At 37.5% G+C, this 26,224-nt stretch overlaps 1 protein-coding gene across 8 annotated transcripts in view; it reads left to right on the top strand.

Annotated features, from left to right (window-relative positions):
• TPK1 (thiamin pyrophosphokinase 1) overlaps positions 1 to 26,224 on the top strand; it is a 303,147-nt gene that overhangs the window by 142,029 nt on the left and 134,894 nt on the right. For 7 of the 8 annotated variants that reach the window (XM_086845520.1, XM_086845498.1, XM_086845538.1 and 4 more), the window contains one exon: positions 4,975 to 5,047. In XM_086845520.1, the coding sequence (XP_086701646.1) occupies positions 4,975 to 5,047 (73 nt within the window). Of the gene's footprint in view, positions 1 to 4,974; positions 5,048 to 5,494; positions 6,197 to 26,224 lie in introns of those variants that run through there. The other variant, XM_086845545.1, reaches the window with a different exon arrangement.

Genomic DNA, 26,224 nt, shown 5'->3' with positions numbered 1-26,224 from the left:
CCTTTCTGATTAGAACAGCCCTCACTTACTCTTCCTGTCAAGACGTCAGGAGGGCAAGCTGAAAGTGCACCTTAACAGTTAGCAAACATAGAGTTTAGAACATGAATTTTTGTTTGTTGGGGTTTTTTTTGTTAAACTGTGATTTTAATGCTTATCCTGAAGTAGTGCTAGAATTTTATCTTCTGTATTCCCAAGTACTAGATGCTTACAAAAGTCAAAGTTGACTTTGCTTCATGTTCAGTCTGTAGCATTTTATCATCACTGATTTTTTTATTTTTATTTTTTTTTCCACAGGGATATAGCTTTCCTATTAGTCCAGGGTAAAAGACACCCATTTTTGAATTTATTTTTAGTAGTGAAGAAAAAACATAGGGAGCCCACTCTGTGCCCTCAGATGATACAGCTGGGGGACACATGGTTTGTCTGCATGGGATTATCTTTTGTGCTGTAGCTGAAGGAATCAGAGGGTATGCAGATACTGCCTTTAATGCTCATGTCTCTGATGTTAACATTTGTTTAAAAAAGGTTAATTGCATGCAATTATGTGCTAAAGGAGCTGCATCACAAGAAAAGTCAATAGTACTAGGAAACTGTAACTTTGAATTAATGATAGAGCTGAACAGTTATGCCCAAGCATTTTATTTAAGAAGGCAGCATGGTGAGTATTTTTTTTTAGTATAAACTGCTACAGTGTGATGTTTTGTGTGGGTTTTTGTGATTTTTTTTTTTCTTCTTCGTAACTGTGTGAAAATGCATATTTAACACTTCACACTGAATTCTTAAAGTGAGTGAATAAAGAAGCAAATATTCTGATGTTTTAAATTTAAAACACTGTTCATTAGTGTTGCATATTTAAAAACAATATTGCTCTGTCTATTAGATGTATTACTTGAAGGCAAAAGGCACAGTTGTGCTTGTTTAGCATTAGAACCTCGGAGTTTAAATAGCTTCTATTTATTTTGTAATCTGTTTATGATAAGAATCAATTGCTGCTTTATGGTACTGGTGACTGAAAATTTATTGGGGTAAGTGGAAACTATGTCCAACTTGCTGGAATCTCTCCTTTTTTTCCCTCTGCTTTCCAGCCCAGCAACCTGAGAGTTCATAAAACTCTTCAGTGAACATTCAGCTTTTATCCAATTTGTGTAAATCGTCTAGTTGATATCCATCTCCAAACTGCTGAGAAATAGTGTTGTTTTTCCTTCCTAAGCTAGCTAAACCTTTAAAGGTTTCATGAGGAAACTATGAGTTTTCTATGTAAAAAATATATACATATATATATATATAAAGTTCAATAAAACATAAGTAGTCTGGTATTGAAGGGCCTTTGGGTCCTTATCTGAAAGTAATCATGGTCCTCCTGGCTCCATACTCATTTTAGATGGATGCAGTATGATTCTAAAGTACCCTGATGAGGAAAAAAAAGGCAAGTCCAGACAACAACAAAAAATACACACCCAAATCCAAACCAAATAAACCCCTCAACACCCCAAAAACCAAAAGAGATTGAAAAGAGTAAGAAAAACTCCAGTTGGCCCAAACCTCTGAAGATTTTTTTGTTGCCCGGTGTTATGCTTTTTGACAGCTCTACCAAAGTCTTGGTAGACTAGACTGGTATCACATGAATTTTATACTTTCAGTCCCATTAGGATTAAGGATTTGGCTTGCTCCTGATAAATGTCAATATAAAGCAGCAAAGAATCAAGCCAGCTGAGCTGGTCATGACCTTATATGCATAGTGATAATTAATAGCTAATGAGCCTGATAAAATATGGTTCTGAAAAGCAGTAGACTGTTTAGAAATTAAAATTTTAAATTGCACTAGGAATTAAAGACATATTTTGCCATCATGGGCAAAAAGTTAAACTCCTTCACTAAAGGATGTGTGTCAGATATGTCACTGAAATATGTCATCTTCAATACAGTCATGCATCAGAATAAGAATTATTCATGAATTTGAGTTCAAAAAGCAGGAAAACATGGGTTAGACTAATATAATACCTGGTTTTAATCTGTACTTAAATAAGGGCAGCTGTTTCAACTTTTATGGAGAGGCCTTTCTTGTTACTTTTCTCCTGACATAATTTCTTCCACTCAAATAGAAATAAGCTGGATGTGCTATTCTCCAGGGCCTGTTCTGCTGCACAAGAGTCTGTACTCAGGAGTAAATACAAAACTGTACAAAGCTATATGAATATACATACACAGAACTATATGAAGGCAGACAAGTCAAACCCAATTATTACAAAATATTCTTGAGTTACTTTAGTATTAAGGTTTTTTTCCATATAACTCTCAATTTTTCCCCCTATTTCTATATCAGTGCTTATCTCTGAGGTCAGTCAGTCAAGGAGAGTTCTTCACACAATGAACTTTGTTCACTTGTGTTAATTGGAAAGAGCCTTGACTCTGATCTGCTCACACTGATCAGGCAATTTGTTCCACATAACTCAAAAATGCAGCCAAATACTGAATGTTGCCTCACTATTGTAGGTTGCATAGTCAATGAGCTACAAAGAGCAGCCATCCTCGCTCTGAAGAGAAAGCAGACATTTCATGTCTGTGAGGCAGACAGTGAAATTGAGATTTAGTAATTTTTTTAAATTCATCAGGCATGACTTTCTGAACTTTCCCTGTTTCTGGTGTTTCTAAAAGGGAAGGTGAAAAGAATCAGGAATTCTTCTTTTCATCATCATTAATGGGAAGCCTAGACATCTCAAAATATTGAAGTCCCAGCCACAATTCCTTATTCCCTTTAGTGACTTCTGGTTTTGTGGTTGCTCCAAGTGAATGATTTAGAGAGGGTATGTGGAAAATGTACACAGAGCTTTCTGGCAGAAGAGATGTGTTCAGGAAGCACAGCCAGGAGCCCCAGCAGAGCCCATGGGTGGTGCAACTGAAATGCCTGTTCCTTCTGCTTGGAAATATTCATAATCAAAATAGCTTTTTGATTGGAAATTGTTTTACTTTGGATGAGAACAAAAGCTGTGAAGCAGCACTTGATTCTTAGAAGACACAGTTTTTTGTCTAATTCTTCTCCCACTTATGGCTCTTGAAACATTCAGGAGAAATAGTTGATTATTTAAAAGCTCTGCAATTTGTAGCTGCTGTAGAGGGAAAAAAAAAAAAAAAGATACTTTTGGATTTATGTATGGCATTTCAGTAAGATAAACAACTTTTTCAGCACAGTGGATATCTATGTCATACCAAGCTGGCTTTCCATGACAACGGGCTGCTGTTCTTCCTGCCCAAACTGCTGGAACACCTCCAGGGCTTGCATTCAGGGCCACCACTGAAATGCCTAGAGTGAGTTTATTTCTTCCTGATTGAAACAGAGCCATTAAAAGTAATTATAAAATAACAAATTGAAAGAGAATACCTGCAGGTTTTTAGGCTTGTATTCAGGAAATATTTCATTAGGAAACTCATGGAAAGGTAAAAACCAGCTATTTAAATTTTAACTTTTGAAAATGTGGTATTTTTTGTACATTGAAAATATCAGTATTTACAATGAAGGAGCAAACCTCATTTTCTGTTTAGTTTTGAACTGTACTGATGGAGACATATGAGACAGAGCACTGAAGCATTTGCATTTCTCCTACTTGATCCCTGTGTCCTCAGTCAAACCCAGTGCAGCAGGGACTGCCTTTCTCACTGCAGTGAATGTGGGACCATCAGTTCTGGAGGGATTATTTTTAGAATATATCCTTTTATAACAACCTTAGTAATACTAGAGAGCAGGGAATTTGAAATGCCATAGTTGCACATGACTTAACTCGCAGAAATTGTACTTACCAGCTTCTACTGGAACAGCTTTCAGTTTTCAAAGAAAATGGTGGCCAGTTATGATGGATTTTCTTTTGAAATCTTTGCACAGACACAGAGCATGAGATTTTTTTCAGTTTTTCTGGTGTGAGGAGTTTCTAGATCCTGCAGCATTCTTCAAAAATCATGTGGCAGAGAAAATATGTCCCAATATACTCTGCTCAATTCCTTGTAACACGGTTTAAGCTGGAAACTAATTTGCTGATGAACTCTCATCCCCATTGTAAAGTATGGTAGCTGTGGAGTAAACTAAAATCACAGCTTTACTTTCAAACCTCAGTGCAGCCTAATCTGTTGAAACAGTGGAAACACTCACTTGTCAGCTGCTTCTTAAAACTCAAGAAACTGTTCAAGATGGAAAGCTGTGTTTAGTGTTTTGGGGGGCATTGTGATTTTTTTTTAAAAAAAAACTTGCTATAACACAGTGGATGTTTCATTATGAATTTGATACAAATTTATACAATAAATATTTTTAAGCATTCTGCAAATAAAAAGCGACATGTGGCAAGATGAGATAAATATCAAAAAATTATTTCCATGTGCTGTGCAGTAATATTACTGTACAAATGATGGTTAGGAATTGAAATTAAGTTCATGTGAGTTAAAAATCACTGAGCATTTGGCTTCCGTATTTTGGGAGTATTTTTAATAATCAAGAAGAGTATAAACGAGATGACATCACTAACAACTAAAATACAGATCCTTGAAACATTTATGGCATACCAGCTGTCCAAGAAGCATCATCATCATCATCTTCTGACAAATGATATCCTCTGAGGCTTGATGTACAGCACTCAGATATGCTATTTCAAACACTTTGCTGACTGAATGATACATTTGAAAGATATTTGAAAGTTGTCTTTCTAGGGCCAGGCAAATGCAAGTCTTTCCAACCTGAAGAGAATATATAAGCATCTGAGAAATGTGCAGCTCCCTCAGCAAAGGGACAGTAGATTTACCAGTTTTACATTTTGTTTCTTACCTTATTTTATATCACCTCACATCAACTTGTTTTAACATTCTTTTAAGGAACTCATATTCCTTTTAGAAGATTAATGCTTGTACCCCTTAGTATTCTTGAGAAAATAACCATCAGATATAGCAAGATGGATTAATTTTTCATTTCACTGCTTACTGCTTTCCTTTCAGCTTCTTGCCTGATTACATCAGTGGTGATTTTGATTCCATTCAGCCTGAAGTCAAGGAGTACTACAAGGCCAAGGTAAATTAAATCCCTTTGAGTTTTTGTGTGATAGAGCATTGTAAGATCCAAGCCATTAGTGCTGCCATAGGTCACAAAGTGATTCTGGTTCCATTGCTTCCTTTGAGGCTTCAGTTGTAAGCACCTGAGAAGCTCAGAAGTTGTGCTTTGTGGCACTGTACTAATGCTTAAAGCAAACACAGGAGGTGTGGTACTGCCTGAATCCTGCACAAGGTGAGTTTTCATAGTATCAGGTGATGAAATAGATCGTATGTTGCTAGAGATGACAGCACCTAGAAACTAGGATAAAACTTCCTGAAAAACCTGTGAATCTGAAAAATCTTCTTTTGCATGGTGAGATATAGAGAAATAAAGATTAACTTACCATGATTCCCACCTGGTGGGTACCTACATACTTTCTATAGCTTCTCGGTGTGCTATTTGTAAGATAGGACTTTACCTTTTTAGGGGAAAGCTGCAGATGGAGAAATGTCTCTTTCCTCACCCACTGAAGCACTGAATTACAGTCAACAACTTCTGCCACACTGGTGGAGTGCCCTCCTTAATGAGTTATTGGATAAATTGCTGCCTGCGTTAATTTATTGGCAGTGAGCAGCATAAATGTAAACTCACTTTTTCTCAGGTCTTAGGGCTCAAAGTTCTGCCTTTACCTGACTCTTTGGTATTTAACACTTCACCTGCCTACTTGTTTAGACTTTTGTGACGAGCACAGTTCTTTACCCTGGCATCTTGGACAGCAGGCAAATTCAGAGTTTGCCTTGACAGACCAGCTTATCTTTGTAGCAGGCTGCTCTTGCAAGAGGAGTAATTGTTTAATCCTTCTGAGGTAGTTGACTTAGTCTGCTGCTAATTCATGTATAAAAATAAAATTTGCTTAAAATCTTCCCTGTTGGACTTGGGATTAAATGGTTAGAACAAAAGGTTTCAAACTGTGAGGGAAGGGCTGGATGAGTGTGTAGAGCAGGATTTTAGTCTCACACTGGGCACTGTGGGGTTTTATTTCCATATTCTACCTCATTTTTTAGAATGGAGAAATGTGTGATGGTTGTTCATCTCTAGGAGAACCACTCAAGAAAAAAATCTCAGGAATCTTTAAATTAAAGCTTGAGAAGTGAAAATAAAATAAAAATAAAAATTTCAGATTAATACTACTCACTACAGACTGAAAATTCATGATCTGTGAATAAATTAATTCAAGAAGTATTTGGGCAACAGTCTTGGGTACTTGGTGTGACTCTTGGGGATGATGCTGTGCTGGGAGTTGGACTTACTGGTCCTTGCAGTTCCCTTCCGACTCAGCTTCTTGTGTGATTCTGTGAGTCTGTAAAAGGGGAAACTGCAAAATGCACTACTCTGTTTGACATGGACATGGGCAACCCCCAGTACCAACACAGGGTGAGGGGTGAACAGATGGAGAGCAGCCCTGGGGAGAAGGGCCTGGGGTGCTGGTGTTTGGGAGGCTGGACATGACCCAGCCATGGGCACTCACAGCCCAGAGAGACAAACGTGTCCTGGGCTGCATCCAGAGCAGCGTGGGCAGCAGGGCCAGGGAGGGGATTCTGCCCCTCTACTCTGCTCAGACCCCACCTTCATCAGCTCTGGGGTCCCCAAAATGGACCTGCTGGAGTGAGCCCAGAGAAGGACTCCAAGATGATTAGTGGGGTGAAGGGATCAGAAGATGAGTCAAGGCTGAGAGAATTGGGGTGGTTCAGCCTGGAAGATAGAAGGTTTCGGAATGATTTAATTGCAACTTTTCAGTACCTGAAGGGAGCCTGAAAGAAAGATGGAAACTTTTTACAAGATTATATAGTGACAGGACTAGTGGGAATGGCTTCAAATTGATAGTAGGCTTAGATTAGATATTAGGAAGAATTTACTCTCAGGGTGGTGAGACACTGGAACAGGTTGCCCAGAGGAGCTGTGGTTGCCCCACCCCAGCAGTGTTCATGCCAGGTTGGATGGGGCTCTGAGAAACCTGGTGTAGTGGGAGGTGTTCCTGCCCATGGCAGGGGACTTGGAATTTCATTTTTTAAAGGGTCTCTTCCAACCTGAACCATTCTATGATTCTGCAATTAATGCTTAAATGAACAGCATGCTGGTAGGTAGGTGAGTCCTACCAAAGAATGCAAAAGTTAATGATCATTCAACAGAGAGAGGGGACATGGAAGAGGTAGGAGGTGGAACAATACAGTAGTTATTACCCTTTTGCACAGGGACTACTTTCCTGGCCAGAGCATCCTTTTTGTCAGCTCAGTTGCATCTTACTGGTGATGTGCAGTTAACATCTTCTCTTTGAACACATGGTGAATCATTCTACTTCACACAGAGTTAATACATCTGCACAAGGGGTGAGCTGATAGGAAGAAGTAATTCATCAGGATTTTAAAGGTGTAATGAACAGCATCACCTGCCCTACTGAATCCTTGCCTGGGATCTTCATAGAAGACTGAGGAAAATGCAGATAGACTTTGGAATTTTAAGTTTGGGTGTACATGGTAGGAAAAATAATTTTTTAGATTTTTAAATTAACTTGCCATAATCAGAAAATTTGAATGGTAAATATGGGTGTCTAAGGAAATCTTGAGCAAAAAATATAATAAAACACAGAAATTTGAGACAAGCGTATATTTCTTCTCTTGTAAAGTATCTTGTTCATTAAAGCACCCTCTGTAGTCCAGACAATTTCCAAAGTCACTGTCTTTTGGAGATGCTGTATATGTTCGTGACTCAAAATACATTAGGACTGCTTAAAACAGGCTGTGGAGAACTTCAGGTGAGTAGATCAGTGTAGCACCACTGACTTTAGGGAAGCATCATGTTGCCAATTAGGGTTGCTTCCCCTGCTATCCTTCCTTACCCACATGCAGATTACACCCAGAGACAAGATAAGCCACTATCACTAGATAATATTGCTGTGTTGTTTGTAGTGAAATACATAAAAATTGTAACATCAGGATTTTAGAGATCTCTTTCCTTGGTTAACAATCATGTTTGAGTACCTGGCTTTTGGCCAGACTTGTGCTTTGGCTGGCTCGTGAGCTGCCGCACAACAGAACCAAAATCTTATAAATCCCACAGGACACTTAGGCTGAACTTGAGTTTGCAGCAACATCTAAAGGCAAAAGTTCTGTTTTGGAAAGTAACTGTGTAACAGACTTCTGAGTGGGATGTGTAAGTGAGGAGTTAAGCATTCTTTTTGGGAGAGAATAAGTAAGCATGTGTCAGAGGTTATTCAGCTTTTTATTTTTTGTGGTCTTGGTTTTGCCTCATTGGATTGTCAAGGATGTACTTGTAGTCTTCTATTAAAATTTATTAAAATATTAGAAATTATTTACCCCATTTCTTAGAGTTAAATAATGTTCAAACTGAATAAAACTGCAACACAACTGAAAATGAAATGTCATGTTTAAAATCTCTTTTTAAAATTATATTGCACTATAAATTAAGGATAAAGAATAGCAATTTGGTATTCATTATTCTGTGTATTTTCTGTCATTGTTAAAGTAGAAATTGAGAAGAGTTTTTTTACTTTAATGATAAATATGCATGTTCATGTGATCCCATAATAGATGCACTGGCATTCTTTCTCTGTACAGTCTGAAGTGCATTGGAAATGACACTGCACAAAGCAGGGAGGATTTGTGGTGATATTTCTGTCATTGCAGTTTCATCCTTTTCTTGCTTTGGCTGAATGTTTCTATTACTGAAACCTTTTAAACATTGCTCTGAAGTCTAAGCAGCCATTTGTATTGTTATGCCTCAAACAAGGTTCTGTTTCTGAAGTCTAAAGTCCAAAGACATTATCTAAAATTACACCAAATCTGTACTTATGCCTAGAAGCAGAAGGTTGAATCCAATGCCCTTTGAAATCCAGACTATGCTTTTTATTAAAAATCTGGTTTGGCTTTCCTTCCAAGCAAACTTCATGGGCCTTGAAAGGCTGCTGTAGACTTAGCAGGCTCTGCTTCAGATCTGTAATTAAATGCTGTGAACTTATTTACGAATCCACTTCTTCTCCTGTTCTTTTTTCTTTTTGAAATCCTGTAGGGCTGCTTATTTTTGCAGGCAGTTCTGCAGCTGTAGCACTTTCCTATTTTCATTTCCAGGGATAATGGTTATCAGGGCTGTAAAAAGCTTTAATAGGTAGGGTGTGGGTATTGTATTTTTGTTCTATGATGATGCACCTATAATTAGATTTACAAAATATATTGGTAACACTGATGTAGTGCTTTTATGTCTCCCTAATGCCTGCACTTTCTGGATAAACTGCATGTTTTAGGCCATGTTCCCTGCTTGTTTTCCAAGGCCAAACTTTTTAATAATTTTATTAAATCACAGCATTAATTGATTTGCCTCAGTTATATTACTATAATTTAAAACAAAGAAAACCATTAAGTTTTTATGTGACTATTTTAATTTATCTTTTATCCCTGAATGTTACATTTTTTTCTAGTACTAATTTTTAATACAGGATCAGACTTCAGATATTAAAATGCTTGACTCATTCTTGTTAGACTGAACAGTTTTCTAAGAAAAACATGGCTCATTTTAGGGCCTAATTCCTTTGTGTAATGTTTTAAAGTTTCAGGAGGAACTCTCAAAATTGTGCAAGTGGATCTGAAACTATTCAGCCTTGCTGTTGGGCTGGCTACTTCTGTTTGACATTCACTTCTTCAGCTTCCAAGCAATCCCTTGTTTAATACATTCTGCTGACGACATCTTTGACAAGTATAAAAAGTGTTATGACTACCTCAGCTCTGCTTCTGATGTGTTGAGGGTGCCTAAAGCAACCTGGATTTAGATCCAAGTTGTATGATGTACATTTGTTGCAAGAGCCTTAGTGCCTTAATATAAATAGAGATTCATCAAGCCAAAACAATTTACAAATCTGTTATGGTCCTGCTATTAATAGTTCAAACTGTGTATGACTGTATATGCAATTTAGGATTTTAGACTGGAAGCTTTCTATATGCCTTAGTCATGTAATTATTCAACAGGAGCTTTCAGAAATGGTTGTGTTCTTGAACAGTATGTCAGAGGTCTTGTCAAGATTGTGTTTCCAAGTGACTTGTCTAGGTGAATCTGGTTATGTGGATTTCGTATTCATGCTAAATGAAAGTAACAATATTGCAATGTTCCAGATATGTCATAAATTTGTAAGAGATTCTGTGCTTGGTGGCACTTTTGTAGAGGTGAACATGACAGACAGTCACACTAGGTCAGATCAAAGGTTCATTCAGCTGGGCCAAAACAGAATACTGTTAAAAGCAAAAGTATGCGCAGTGGGGCTTCTTTGATACACTTTTCATCACCATCTAATGTATTGCTTAAAGATTTCCTACATCAGAGGTAGTGTCTTTGTATATAGTAGTTTCATAGATTGATTTAATTTTCCCAAAATCAATCTACTCCCTTTCCTTCACACTACATTGATGAGAGTGCAAGTATCCACAAAAAAAAAAAAAGAGAAAAAAAAAAAAAAATGACCAAAAGCAACCCTTGGTAATGTGTTCTCTAGTTTGCTTGCAGTTAAGAAAAATCTGTCTTTTGGCTTTTAGCTTTACTTTTTGACAGTTATGTTTGAGTCTCCCAAATTCTTGTATTGTGATAAAGAGTGGATAAATATGCATCAACCACCTTTTCAGTGCCTTTCTGCTTGTATTGGAATGATTGTGCCTAATGACTGGCATTCCCATAGGTATGTACGGGTGCATAGGTATTTCACAACTCAGCCACTGAAATATGGCATGTGCCATCAAATTTACAGCCTGTACAGATGTTTTATGTCCTGCTGAATTAATATATGTTAAATGTCTGGAAAGTCCTGTTGAAAAGAATCTTTCTTAAAGCTAAGGATTTCAGGACTCTGAGCTTCCACTATGCTGTTCTTTCTGTGGCTTTAAAAAACAATCCCCAAAAAATCTCTGTCTGGTTCTAGACCACTCTTTTGCTTTCATTAAGATAACAGCTTACAAAAAACTGAATGTCCTTAAATGCAAATGAGATTTGGGAGGAGGGGGCAGGGAAGTCAAAACAAATTCAGTTATGCAGGCCTGCATCTCTCTAAGTAATGTGTGTTCTTTCTATCTGAGTTGCACATCACTCCTTTTGAACCTGAAGAAAAATCTAAGTCCTACTTAGATTTTAAGATCAATGTAATTGAGACTCTGAGAGTCTTGAGGTCATTATATATATGTTTATTAGAGCCTGAGTCAGTCCCTAATTTACCTAGGAGGTTTGAGAATTGAATTTGGCCAAATTCTCATTTCTTAAAAAAGTATTGCTCTATTTTCCTTTGCAATATTTTGCAGCTTGTAATTTAGCTTTTGGAGATAGAAATTAAGAGATCAAACTTTTATTAGAGATAGTTTGTCTTTCTTTTGCTTAGACTTGAAATGACAATTTCCATGTTATGTGTTGCTTGCTTTCTTCTTGCAAGTACTTTAGCTGAAGCTCAACTGCTTGGCAGTAGAATATGCAAGAAAACAGTGCACCATATAACAAAAATTATGGTGGTGGTATTTTAGTCTTGCATCCAATTTTAGTTTAATATTATGTTGCACTGTAAGATTTATTTCTCCCTTCCATTGGTTATGGCCCGAGGAAGGGAAAGGGTAGAATCTATATTGCTTTAGACATTTGAGTTACTTTCAAGAGTTTTAAAAAATTTAATCTGGTGTTAATCTCTGAAAGAAGTCATTACTCTGATCCGTCAGCTTGTGATGGAGAAAATAACAAAAAAGTTTAAAAAATAGAAATGCATTGAATTAACTTCATTTCCAGTGCAAGGAACAAAAAATGTATTTTAAACAATGACAGCTTAATCTGGAGAAAGAAATTGAACAGTTATTTTGTGATTAAGCCTCTTCACACAAAAGAGACAACTTTGATATGGTACTAGAGGCTGAAGACTAAGATTATAGGTAATTTTAAATGTAAATGGGATTTATACATCCATTTTTTATTTTTTTTTAGAGAATTTAAGAGAAAATTGTCCACGGAGTACAGGGCTCAGTGCCCTTGCCTATGGACTCCCAATTAGAATAGATTCCAGAAAATCTGCAGAACCCACAACCTCATGGCTCATCAAATGTTGCTGCAAACTCAAGTTCAGCCCAAGTGTCCTGTGGGATTTATAAGCTTGATTCTGTTGTGTGGCAGGCCCACAAGCCAGCCAAAGCACAAGTCTGGCCAAAAAACAGGTACTCAAATGTGATCATTAACCAAGAAAAGAGATCCCTAAAATCCTGATGTTAAAATTCTTAAGTATTTTAAGAAGCAGCTTGTCAGCCGATGTAAATGGTTCTATTGTGTGTCTTGTCAAAGAGCAGTCAGCTCTCATTTCTGAAGCAGAGTGAAAAGATGCAATCTGTTACTCATTTTGAAGTAGGAAGGTTTGCGGGTAGGCTGGAAGAGGGGGAGGAGGAGGAGGAGGGAGAGGGGGAGGAGGAGGAGGAGGGAGAGGGGGAGGAATGCTTCGGGCATGCTTTGAGGGACCTGTAGTGACCATGTTGGGGAGTGAGTTCCCTTGATTTAAAAGTGTGTGAGCTACTCAGGATCATTCTCCCTCACCTCCAGACTCCAGAGGCAGATTCACCAAGGCCACCATAGCCTTTGCTTCTTCATCTTTGACACAGCTATGAACTTAAAAAGGCACAATAAATGGGGACATATGACCCAATGATGGCATGTCTTAACTTTCCATAAAGTTGCCCTTGTAGTGCTTCTACTTCACGGACAGAAATACAGTTACAAGTCCTCAAGGATGACAGTCCAGATGGAATAAGGTTGGATTTGCTCTGTGTTCATGCAGATATGTGTGTGCTCTACCAGCACAATGGAAAAGAGAGAAAATTATATGTATTATATATTACAATAAATATTAATTAAATATAATATATTAAATAATATAAAATTATATGTATTGTCCAACTAGAGAAGTTTAATGCTTTGTAGCTTGACAGTGAGACAAAGAATGAGCTAAAGCTGCCAAATTTGTGCTTGCTTTTGTTCACCAAGCCACAGAAGTGTAAGGTTATTTATAAACCGAGACAGAGGTAGAGTCCAACAGGGAAATTCAAGTGCGTCTTCTGGAGCACAGATAGTTATTTTTACTAATTGAATTTTGAGTTGGTCAAAAACATGCAAAATACAAGGTCTGTTTTTATAGCTGCACTCAGTGCAGGATGGTAAAAGTTACATTCAGATATACCAGGAAGAAATTTAATTAAGATGTAATTTTTGAAAGAAGATATTAGTGGTAGGCAAATACCATTACGGGGGTGGAGGACAATGAAGGAACTCCAGTTCTGGCAGCTTTAATTACAGCTGGGCAGGGAACTTTTTGCAAATTTGAGTATTTCTCATACTTACCTTTCTTGGTACTTTTTCCTTTTACTTTTCTGACTGTAACATACTTTTGGATCCTTGCTGTTTTCCCTGTCATCAACAAGCTCATTTGGATCTCTGTTTTTCAGTTTCAATTCTGCTGTTTTCCTTGAGTGCTCAGCAGAGTCCAAGTCCAGCAAACAGGTCTTGGAGGAAGCTTTGATAAGCTGATGTGCAGGAAAATCAGCTGAAATCTGGCCAGTCTTAATACTGAGTTAGTTTGCATTCTGGTGTGCTGTTAAATTCCCTTCAGTTGAAGAAACTATGACGGTCTTTGATAAAAAGTTCCATAAGTGAAATAGATTTGGAGTTATAATTAGAAATGAAAACAGTCCCCTATGTGATGACATGTGTGAAGAGAGAAAAATGAAATGTTGGGAAGACAAAAATGGGGAATGAAAACTGAGGATAAAAACAGAGACTCTTTAAAAAGTTAGGAGAAGGTAAGCATTTTAAGAGAGAAAAATAAAGGTAGGAGCAGAGAGCAGGAAAGAGAACTGGATAGGAACAGAAAAACTTCCCAGACGCATCAGCAAATTAAATCTGCTGTCACTTTTTTGCTGTTGTGAAGTGACTGGGATAAAATGAGCACACACACATGGATGCCATATTTCTTTTTTAATCTAAAAGTAGGATTTTCAGTTTATTAGGAAGGAGTGCGGAGTAGTTGGTTTTGGTGTTTTTCTTTGTTTTATTATTTTTAATCATTCTGTTTGAAATTAAAATAGGACTTTAAATATGTTTATTCCATCCTTGACTAAGCCTTAATGGGAGATTCATCTGTGTAAAATAAAAAATCCTATGAGGAGCTAAAAATGTAACAAACTACAGTGAAAGTTTGAATGTATTTACAGTAAATCTACAGGTGTTAAGACTATTTTGTCCAAATTCTGCCGCAGGTCCTGTTGTAATGTATAATTTGTCCAAACAATCGTTAACCCAGTAATTCAGTAAGCATTTACTTTGCAGTCAGTTGATAAAAACCCTGCAAGTAAGGAATTGTCAACTCACCAGAAGTTCTTGGTTTACATTACCAGAATTCAGTTAGCCAGTTAGCAGCCTTTCACACTTTTGGATCCATTTCCTAGTGGAAATATTAACAGTTATGGTACTGGAGCATGCTCAAGTCTCAGAGCCTGTTCTATATCCTGTATTTTTTGAAGGTTTTTTTGAGAAAATAGATGTGCTCATGAATACCTAAAATACCTGCAGAACTGCATTTCTGATCTGGCACCAACAGTTTTCACAGGTGAAGGTGGGGAAGGTCTCTAGAATGATTCAACAAAATCTTTTCCTCATTAAGGTTGTATTCTTGATATCTTGAGCTCATCCCAGACTAGAAGTGGACCATATGGGAGGAGGAAACTGTGAATACCACAGCTCAACTTCCATTATATTCTTCCACTCATGAGAAAAAACAACAGAGAGGATTGAGGAGGTCTGACACTTCTTTAGGTGTTTTTCCTTCTTAAGAGCTCCACTGAGATTCCAAAAGAGCTCTGATCCCACTGGACCTTGAGCCAGTGTGTTGTGGTCTGAAGGATACAGTGTTGGAGGCGACATTTTTCTCAACAACAGTGGAATCAATTCACACATATTCCAGCTTAAAAATATGTTTGGCTTGATCTTGGACAGGGGTGGGAAGAAGTTTTCAAATACTTTTTGTAATTTGTTGAGTGTCTGGACAAGCCAACTCCTCCTCTCCCCAGGCAGTTACGGATTCAAGCACATGACTGCTTCCTGAATTTCTATATGCTTCAGTCTTTGTGCCACCCTCATTGGACTGCCCTGGCTAGAGTTTGTGGCTGCCAAAGAGCCATTCCTACCATCCAGGAACAGTTAGAAACAGTCCAGCCAAAAGACAGCCTTCCCCTCCAATTTTACCATTTCTATGGATTTTCACATACCCTGCAATGCAAATAGCATTGTGGCCAGACTCAGTTTCTTTCTGCTTTTCTTCCCTTCTGTAGAAGAGCACCCTTCTAGCTGTGAACCTTAAGAGTTTAAGTGCCTTAAATGCAAGACAACCTTCTTGCTTCACTGGAAAGTCTTTCCAAACACCTCTTCATCAAAAATAATTGGTTTGTTCCAACTGGCAGCAGTTTGTGATGAAATGTTGATTGTAGTCCTTAGCATCAGGCTTTCACAAGAAATGTAATGCCATGCAGCAATGTCCTGGTGTGAAGTGCTGTTCCATCTAAGTCAATGCCAGTTCTCTGATTTTGACAGGATTTCCAGGACGGGTCCTCCCCAAGGCAGCCATATGCAGGGAGAAGGCCAAAAGCCATGATAAGATCTCAGTTTATCTCTTAAAGTTAATAAAAAGAGGTAATTGATAAATTTTCAGCTGATTTAGGAGAAATTATTGTAGACAGATTTATGACAAATGGTGAGGCTTTCAGGATTATGTACAGAGCAATAGATTATAATCCACTAAGAGTGAAAGTCAGTGATTCTCCAGTGGTTGTGTGCTCCTGTACAGAATACAGGACAGCCCTGAGTAACATTTTGATGTGTCAATGCTGTGTCTGTATGCCTTGCAGACCTGAAGTTTGAGCAGATTCATGGGTAGAGAATGAAAGTGATATGAGAGAGAATAATTGCATTTTATATTTTTGGACAAGTTCTTCTTGAACTTGGTTCTGTAGTGTGAAAAATGTAAGTGTGGGTTGACAGCTTCTAGATGCTTTGGGATAATTCAGGAGAAGGCAGGAGGAAAAGGTAGTGGACTGGTTAGATTTGGGAATGACATAGTATGAAAACTTTAAGGTCTCTTAGGGAGCACTATTTATCACTTATGTGATGTACTTTAGTGGCAAATTCAAGATGTTTTGAAGGGTTAGGGTAAATCTGATATGGTTTGATAAATTCTGGGAAAATTTGTAAAGATGAGCTGTTCCCATTTCATATAACTGGTGTTTATGCTGCCTCTCTTTTAGTTAAATTCACTTTCAAAGAAGTTGCACAACAGGTACTGTAAGGTCCAATGCCTTCCAGTCCTGTTATCTATTATTAGATGGACGATTTCTTTTCACTACAGGCCATCCCACTCTCCTATCTTTTTTTTTCCTCACTCCTTCCAATGATTCACTATTTAAAATAATGGCTCCTGAGCCCTCTTGCTGTGAGTTTTATCTGAGGTATGAATAAAGTAAGAGCATTATATATAGTTGGACAAAAAATCTGAATTATAACATGACAAGAGAGCCAGCCTTTGAAATTGCACCTTCAAAAATGCATTCATTGAATGTATTTGTGTAATAATGAGTGGAGCATTACTCAGGCATGCTTTCTAAATGTCTTCCATCCTTGAAAATTATGCTGATGAGGCTACGAAATCCCAGACATTTCACCCCCAAATTATGGGCCTGAGTGTAGGGAGTCCAACTTGGTCTTTGATGATTCAGTGGAAGGGTGTTTAGGATGTAGTTAACTAGGACTGCAGGCAGCAAGTGTGATGAGACAGGAGGTCTCTCCCAGTTGCTGTGCTAGCAGATAAGACAGTTGTTGAAGTCTGCTTGTCAGACACTTGTGTGAGTATCTGATTTAGAAACATACAGTGCCATCTACCTACTTTTCAGCAGTTAATAAATATTTAGCAACTTCCTTTTGTATTGCTATCACAAATTTTAAAAAACAAACCTTATATGAAAGATAAAACCAGGTTTTATATTTCATTAAATTCATACGTTGCTCTTGAAAAACAGACCTAACTGAAATTAATTATGTGACATTTTCTTAAAAAAATTCTCAGTTTGCTTTAAAATCATGCAAAGTAAATAAAAAAGCTTTTTAAAGTATGAACTCCTGGAAGTTAAGTGGAGCAGATGGAACTGGCCACCTTACTAGCTCAGCATTTGAATCTAGAGTAAGCTAAAGAAGCTTTTGATAGGGGTTAGTGTAGAGTCTATTATTATTATTATTATTATTATTATTATTATTATTATTATTATCATCATCATCATCATTACTATTATCATGATCATGATCATTATCATTATCAATATCAATAATCATTATTAGTAATTAATAATAAATAATAGTTAATAATTAATAATTAATATCTTTGTGGTAATTTAACTTCAGTTCAGTGCTTAGATTTTAAAAAAGTAAAATTTATTATTTTCTCTTTCAGTGTATGAATAAAAGTGAGTTATGAGATGATGATAAAGTACAGAAGGGCTTGATGATCAGAAATGATCAACAGTAGCTCCTGAGTTCAACCAGTAAATCAGTTAATTTTTAAATGCAAAATGTGGTTAAATAAACGTATTTGTGTCTCTGTAGTGTATTTATGTCTCTGTAGGATATAAAATTCCTTTATTTAGTAAAGGATAAAGACACAAATTGAGGGCTAGAGTGTGGAACAGAGGGAAGTACAATAATATATGGATTGGAGTGGTAGTTGGTCAACATATGTAACCCAGCTAGGAAATTGGATGAAGTCAGCAAGGAGTAACTAAAATGCTTTGTTGACTCTTGTACAAGAAACTTGGCAAATTATAGAACTTGGCAAAAATAGAAGTACTAAGCCAATTATTATTGCTATGCTGATAGATTTTTGCATCTTTACTGGAAATATGGCAGAGTGGCAGGCAAGGATTAAATAGAAATATTACATTATTAAAAAAGAAAAGAAGGTAAATATGAAATTACTTTGTATGTTTATGATGAACTAAAAATAAGGTCAGCTGATTTGTACTCATGTTTTTGGGCATGAGGGGGAAAAATGCAATTTAAATGGTAAAACCAAGGTGTACCTGATTGGTGGATGGCAGATAATATTTCATCATGCAGTCTCTGAAGAATTGAGACTGTGTGATATTTTCAGTATTGTTCTGGTAGACAGTAAAACATTTTTGGTACATTTGGGTACCGACGTAATTTCTGGGTAGAATAATCAGAAGTTGACTTGTGAACTGTGGAGATGAACAGTAACACTGTGAGGTCTGTACTGTATTTCAGTTTTGGGGGGTTATTTATAAATCTTATGTAGCTGTATTTCAAAAGGAAAATGCCTTGCAAAATTGAAAACAGAAGGCTATCTGTAGAGGAGCTTTTGCACTAAACAAAGAAAGGCAGATTTTCATCCCTTTTGTCTTAACAACTTCTAGCTGGAATTGGTAAGCAAAAGACAAAGAAGACTTCAAATATAACCATGTGAACTCCAAAAGGAAACTAAGAAATGTGAAACATAGAACAGGAGGAGGGATGATGAGCAAAAATACAGGTGAATTAGAGCTCTCTTCTGCCAGCTCCACATGGACGCTTTACTTACCTAGAAAGTGCAGAAAGGTGATATAAAACTGACTTGTGACAGCACTACAAAAACTAGAAAAATATAATATTCCATGGCAAAACAAAGCCTACCCAAAGCTTTGGGAAAGAGGACAAGAGGGGAAGTTGGGGAAAAGCACACTTGCTAACGGGAAGAAGCACATGGAAGTGAAAATCTGTTAACAGAAAGTGCCATCTATACACTGAACAATAAACCTGCTCAACCTCCTGTTAACATCCTATTTTGAACAGAAAAGTTGGGTCAGGAGACTCAATATCCACATTGAGCTCACAATCACATGTGTGGGAGAAGATTCAGCCCTAATAACACTGCAGATGTGTCATTTCACAGGATGACAGCAGCAGGGGCAGAGGTGACCCCCTCATGAAGGAAGGCTTCACAGGCAGCAGCAGGATTTCTCTCAGGGCCACTGTAGGTTTTATGCCATCCCTGGAACACCACATACATACATCTCTGAAAACCCATCTCCAAAACACATGAACGTGAGCCTGAAGCAGGCTCAAAAAATGACTGCTAAAATAATCAGGGAGCTCACCAGCCTGTTTTGTGAGGAAAGCTAGAAGAGCTTGTATTGTTTAACCTAATGAAATCAAGGTAAAATAAATATATAAAGGGCTAAACATGAGGCAGAAGATAGAAAAAAAGTCTTCATTTTAAATCCAGTAAAATAAAATCAGGCTGCAAATTATGTGTGCTGTTATCCATAGATTGTAGTTGGGGCAGAAGTGGTTTTAAATGGATGCTAGAAAGTTTGTGAGAGGTATCTTATGACATGCTTCCAATGATGGCACTGAATTAAATTTGATGAGACAGGAGAATCCTACCTGTCCTAGACTTTAGCTGAAACCTTTAACTGCTTTTAAAAATGGGAAACAGTGGTTGTGGCATTTTATTTTGATTCCAATTCCCATCTGAAAGCAGTTTGATTTAAAAAAAAAAAAATAATAAAAACTCCAAAAACTGAGAAGCATCATTTACCATTTACCATCTTAAAGAATAAAAATATGCATAAAATTAATAAAGTGACTAGAAGCATATTTAGATAGAGTTTTCCAGGAAGGTAAATGTGTCATTTAAGAATAATAACAAAATTGTTTTCTGAGTTGAGCTAATGCTGAGTTCCTACTGAGAAAAAATCTTTTCTTTTAGAAGATAATTGTTTGTTTTCCTTTTTGGATGATCAGTTTAGATGCTCCTGTAAACTTGATGAAACCAGCTAGGCTCTGAATTAAGAATCCAGGCATATGGTTTTCAAGTTGTAATTCTCATCATTAGATGTAAACAGCACAGGTGATTGTTTTGTTTGCTTCCTTTTTAAACCTGTGTAATCTGCAATAATAAATAGTCTAGAAGCAAAACTGGATTTTACAATCATTGGGTTATTTTTCTTCTGCATGTTTTTAATAGCCAGTTTAATGTGACCTGATGTGATTTGCATCTGTTGTAGAAATAGCTTGTATTTCATTTTAATGACTTTATCAGTAAATTTGACAATTGACAGACTAAATCTGGTTTAAAAACACGGTGTAAGAATGGGCCTAATTTTAATCTTGATAGCAGCATTCCTTCCTTAGTATTGGCATATTGAGTTGATTGTTGCCACTAACACTGTTCCAGGATTTCTCCCCCATATCAAATAAGCCTCTTGAGAGTCCAAAATAAAATGTTCCTCTCCAGAGGGAGAGTTTCACGAGGGCATGTATTGATAGGACAAGTGAAATGGCTTTAAAGAGGGCAGGTTTAGATTAGATATTGGAAAGAAATTCTTTTCTGTGAAGGTGGTGAAGCACAGGAGTAGGTTGTCCAAAGAAATTGTGGATGCCCATTCCTGAAAGTGTTAAAGGCTATGTTGGATAAGAGTTTGAGCAACCTGCTGTAGTGGAGTGCCTGTGGTAGAGAGTTGGAACCTGATGGTCATTAAGGTCCTTTCCAACCCAAACCATTTTATGATTTTCTTGGTGATTTCTAAAGAACACAGCAAAAGCTAAAAATAATAGGGAAAAAACAATATGTCCTAATTTTTTGCATCAACATATATCTGATTCATAGATTCAGATCTTAGGCGTTGTTTTCTGTGTATTCAATAAACTGACAATTTTAAACTGTACACTGTTTTTTCTTTTTAATTATTTGTCCTGCATTTTCCTAACTGCTGATATGTCCATTGCAAGACATAACATTCTATTTTTTGAGGAAAATAAGAATCTTCATACTTACAGAGCTGAAGCTTGCTTTTCATTTAGCTGTGTGTACCAATCCAGGTGAGCAACTGCTACAGTGAATGTGTTCTTTTCAGAGGAACTTCAAACAGTTGTGCCTTTGAACTACAAAAAGTGCAAAGAAAATTTCAGATCAAATCCCTGTTTGACCTTCAGACAAACCAGCCACTACATTTCATGCAAATGTTAGGTAAGAAATTCAGACAATCCATCACACAGGACAGTCCACAGATATGTTAATCTGATTAGTCTGGATAAGTATCCTGAGAGGACTGTACTCAAAATTAAGTGGAGATGCATCTTTTGTGTAAACAGATGCAGATTTTTATCTGCTCTCTCGTGTCCTTCTGTATCAAGCAGCTTCCACATCAAATGTCCAGTTTGTGCTTATGGAGCGGGTTACAAGCCTGTAGTTGTGACTGCTGTTTTAATGCTATTTATAATTGATCTTAACTTTTCTCCACTGTAGAAACACAGTGCAAAAAGGGGGAATTGGTTTTCATTAGCTAAGACAGGACTTGCTTAAAGCGTTGTAAGGAGGATAAGAAAGATAATGACAGAAATATTGATTTTTACCTTTTGTTTCTTTTTATTTCTACCCAATCAAATATAAAGTTTCCTTGCCATGCTGGTTCCAGAACCAAGTCTGTCTGATGTATCTGGTTTCTGGTTGAATTGCAGGTTGCAGTACTTCTGGGTAAATTCAGTCAAAGACACTACGATGCTTTGTCTTTCCTCCTGTCTTCTCTTCTTCCTAGGCTCTGCTGCCAGTGCAGGCTTCCTTTCCAACTTTGAGGCCACCCTGATCAGGTGTCCCCTGGGATGTCTTTATCCTGATTGACCTGAATGCCTCTGCAGCATGACCCAGGGTGCTCCCAACCCTGAGAATGACACAAAGGTCTCTGGAACAATTCTTCACAGAACTTTCATGGAGGGATCACTGCTTGTGCACTTGGATTTCACTTGTCATATGCTGATAAGTCGTAGGCTTGGAATTATCAATAAAGGAAAACTCTTAACAGCTGCCTGAGAAATACACAGAGTGTTTAGAATTCAGTGTACTTCCAGAGCATTGCCATGCCCTTGACAATAGGTTACTACTTGTAATTATAGCATAATGTAATTATTCCAATAGTCATCTTTATCACACTGGTATGGGAAGTAATAAAATCTGCTGTGACTAATTTTTCATCCGGAAAAGCCATCTCTGTGGGTGTACTACTGAGCAAGAAAAGCTACTGTTGTACTACAATCAGACAGTGTTTATGCTCCCTGCCCCCTGCCTCCCTTGAGTGTTACTAATAGCTTACTTAAAAACAGGTGCTTGATTTAATCTTAGTGCTATTTTGCATCTCAATACAGAAGGATGGCCCAAGAAAAATCAGTAACAGAGGAAGGGATGGTGTAAGTTTAGGGATAAGGCACAGCCAAAGGGAATGGGATAGTGCAAATTCTCACTAGCATTTCAGTTTATCACAGATGCTTTACAGAAAACCTTTGCCCAACATTCCAAGGCCAATTTATTAACTCATTGATCCATGTCCATCTGTTTCTGAATACTTTGTTTCCCTCATCCCTTTTGCTTTATTGATTTCACTGTGCATCCTGTGCTTTAGGATTCAAATGTATGATGTTTTTGTAATCATTTGTAGTGTCACAGTACCTGTAAGCTCCGTATGTATAGGTGTTATTCCCTGCCTCTCCCCTCTTCCTCACCCCTGCATGTAAAGGCTCTGGCTTTGAGCACAAGATGGTTTGTGTAGAGGTTTACAACCACTGGTCAAGCACTCTGCCTTCCCTGTATAGGTACCATTTGTTTGCCTCATTGAGTGCTTAAGATTCAATTCACACATTGATGTTCTTTCACAATCACTGGACAAACTGAGCAAAGGAGATCATAAGGGCTTAGGTAAAGTGTATGTGTCTATAAGTGTTCTTCCCTTTCCCCCTCCTTGTACTGGGATGTACAGGTTTAGTATCGGACTAATCAGCATCTGGCTCAGTCTACTCCACCCAGTTGTCTCTTCTTAAGCCAAGCCAGAGGCTGGAGGCATCCTCCAAGTGTTAAAAGCATGATCTTGTTTCAGAGCTAATAGTGAGAATGGGTAACTCTCCTGCTGTCAGAGTCAGAGCAAACTGGCAGTGGGAACCCAGGTTATCCCAGTTGCTTGTCAGGCCAAGAGGCGCCAACATAGGAAACTCAGAAAGGTGGCTGGAAGGAGACCTTCCAGCTGGAAGCCAGGGCAGAGAATGGATGTCATTGCAATGATGTTTTGTTTTGCTTTGGAATGTAGCTGTTGATAAAGGGATTAGCCTTTTCCACATTCTGGCTGGAGGACTGAGGTACTGCCACTGGATCCTGTCTGCAGCAGCCCTTGACCAAAGGGTTTAGGCAGAGAAACTAAATTATGAAGAACAGAAATGAGCTGCTATTGAATAGGGAAAGGCCATCATTGGGAAGAATTACATAGGTTGCTACTTTCCTAACAATTTTTGGTATATACTGTTTTTTTTCCTCTTCTGAGCTAGAAATCTAGGAAAGTGGTTAGTGAATTGAAACACAGGGAATCAAATAACTGAATTTTTGGAACAGAAGAGGAAAAAGCAAGAGCTGAGTGGTGCGGCAGGAATATCCACTCAGATCATATACTTCTGAAGATTACACTGAAGATTTCCAGAGCAATAGGGGGTACAGTATTAAATAGCTATTAGGTTAATGGCTTTTAAAGAAAGGGAATTTGTGTAAGAGAAGCAGGGAGTATATCAGCCTTCTCAGAGATGGGCTATACAGTGATTTGGAACACTTGCAGGACTCTTGCTGAGAGGAATGTGACATGGAAAAATAATTATCTGAGGCAATAATTCATTATTTATTCAAAGCAGGTGAGCTACATGAAAAATAAGTGGAAGATAAATGTGGAATGATGCAAATCTTGGTAGGAAATCCAGCCATAGTGTTCAGGACTCATACTGCTTTTGGACTTTCTTAGTTGCGTCCCCTGCTTTGCCAGCCCTAGAAAAGTCTGCACACCAATGCCTTCCAGTGCATGTAGCTATTGCATGCTTATTGACTTCCAAATTCTTTATTTATATACACTGTTTCTAATCTTCCATGTTTTCAGGAAGAAGCAGATGAATTCCTTGAAATACAGTTCATTGGCCCTCAAGTCTAAGCGGGTCTTTCAAAGAACATGGATGCCTCCTGTCTCCCAGAGTAGAACCTGCTCCTGACATCAGCGTTGGCATAAGACAGTAACAGAATGGGACCAAAATTACTGTGCCCTCCTTACAATGATCTGTAGATAAGGAAAGTGTACTTTGTTAGCTAAGAAACTTGGAGAAAATGGAATATATTCCTGAAGCAAAGGGAGATCTTTCTCTTAGTTATTCCAGCTCAGCAGGAGAAGGGCTCAGTTCAATGTTGCATCATGCAAAGCATAGGTGTTGGTTGAGTTCTGATTGCAGACCCCAGTGATGATGGCAGGCACTCACTCAGAGTACAGCACAAGAATTTGATTTTCAGGATGAGTTACAAAAGATGTGGCTAGAAGTTGAACTTTACAGTATGCAAGTGAAATAAAATCCTCATCTCCATTTATTATGTAAATTTAATTTTTTTTACAGAGATGCTTTTCTGAGAATACAAAACAGGAATTTTGTGGGCTGAGAGCCCTATGCAACTACATCAAACATCCTAATGTTGACTAATAACAGCAATCTGTCATACAAACATATCAAAATTGGCTGTGCTTCATTGGTAATGTTAATCAGACTGCATGGCAGTACCTTCTGTCACCAAAATGATTTACAGTAAGTGTGCAGATGTTATTTACAGTGACCTACTATTTCTTCTTGAATGAGGAATTCTATTTCTTCTTACACATGATAATCTTGGCTCCTTTAAAAATGAGCTCTGTTCACTCTCAGCCAAATTATTAGGAACAAATAAGTCATTAATTAAAATGTCTGGAACTATAACACTGCCTGATGTTTAATATTGGCTAAATTTTGGCTGAGCTTGCTGAGAGTAAAGGAAAATGCTCTACTGTCAGAAGAGATGTGTTATGGTCTTTTGCAAAACATACTGAATACAGAGTTTTTTCTTAATACTATAGTCTTACCTAAATCTGTGATTGTTCTCTTATATTTCCATTGTAACAATCTAGCCAAATCTTTACTTGCTTAATCATAATTTGAATGAAGTGATCACAGTGGTTTTAGTTTTTTTTCAGCACATCTATTAAAAACAATGTATTTTATGTTCCACTAGACTGCATTCAGATACCAATTTTAGTGTTAGACTACCACATTCAAAAAAAATCTGATTGAAAGCTGCTGATTTGAATTTCATTTGTATTACATGCACAAGAGTTGAAAAGAGTTAAAGTATCTAGGGAATAGAAATACTGACTACTTACAATGTCTGGAAATATAACAGTGGTTTTTGAAGTTCACATCAAGAAGGTATTAAGTAACTGTCTTCTTTTACTTAGTAATATATTTTAAACAAAAAAGCTCAGCTTTTGCTTTAAATCTGCTGCAAAATAATTTCCACTGTATATCTCCAATGTGATTCATTCAAATGAAGAAATAAGTGTGTTCCATACTTCCTCTGTTGTGATATTTTTATTTTTACTTGATGCAGCATGTAATTCTAGGATGCTTAGTTTTTGAGTTTCCAAAGGAAGGAAAAACTTCTATGATAGCTAAAGCGGGGAGGCAGAACAGATGACGATTGCTACCTTTTTAGGCTAACTTCTTTTTTGCAAAAGTCAAGGTAAAGAAACTAAATACCTGAATAGGAAATGACTACCTTACATGTATGTACCATAGGTTGCCTCTTGAGTGATAATTCACTTATTTTCACAGTGTATGCCAAAAGTATTAATTTATTGCACACTTGCAGGACCGAGATAGACCAAAACCTGCAAGACTGAGATGGAGAGAGACCAGACCTTGCAGAACTGAAGTGAAGAGAGGCCAAAATCAATTCAAAAACCCACAGAAGATAGGAACCATTTAGTGCCCAAATGTCACTGACTACATGCCCAGGTCACACCAGATTATCATGGCAGTATAAGTGACTGATCCCTTACTTGATAAATATTTTGTCGGTGCCTTGATCTCAAGACGGTTTCCTTATGAATGTTCTGGATGTGCATTATAAAGCTGCAGGCTGCAGTAAATGCAGGGCATTGTCTACATAAGCCATGTGTGGTCATCTACTAATGAGATACAGAATGAAAGGTATTGGGTGAGTTTTTGCATGTA

This window comes from Cyanistes caeruleus, chromosome 1, assembly GCF_971803275.1.
Source record: "Cyanistes caeruleus chromosome 1, bCyaCae1.hap1.1, whole genome shotgun sequence".
NCBI classification, from domain to species: domain Eukaryota; kingdom Metazoa; phylum Chordata; class Aves; order Passeriformes; family Paridae; genus Cyanistes; species Cyanistes caeruleus.
The sequence above is the reverse complement of the archived record's forward strand: the minus strand, read 5'-3'. Positions and strand labels throughout refer to the sequence as shown.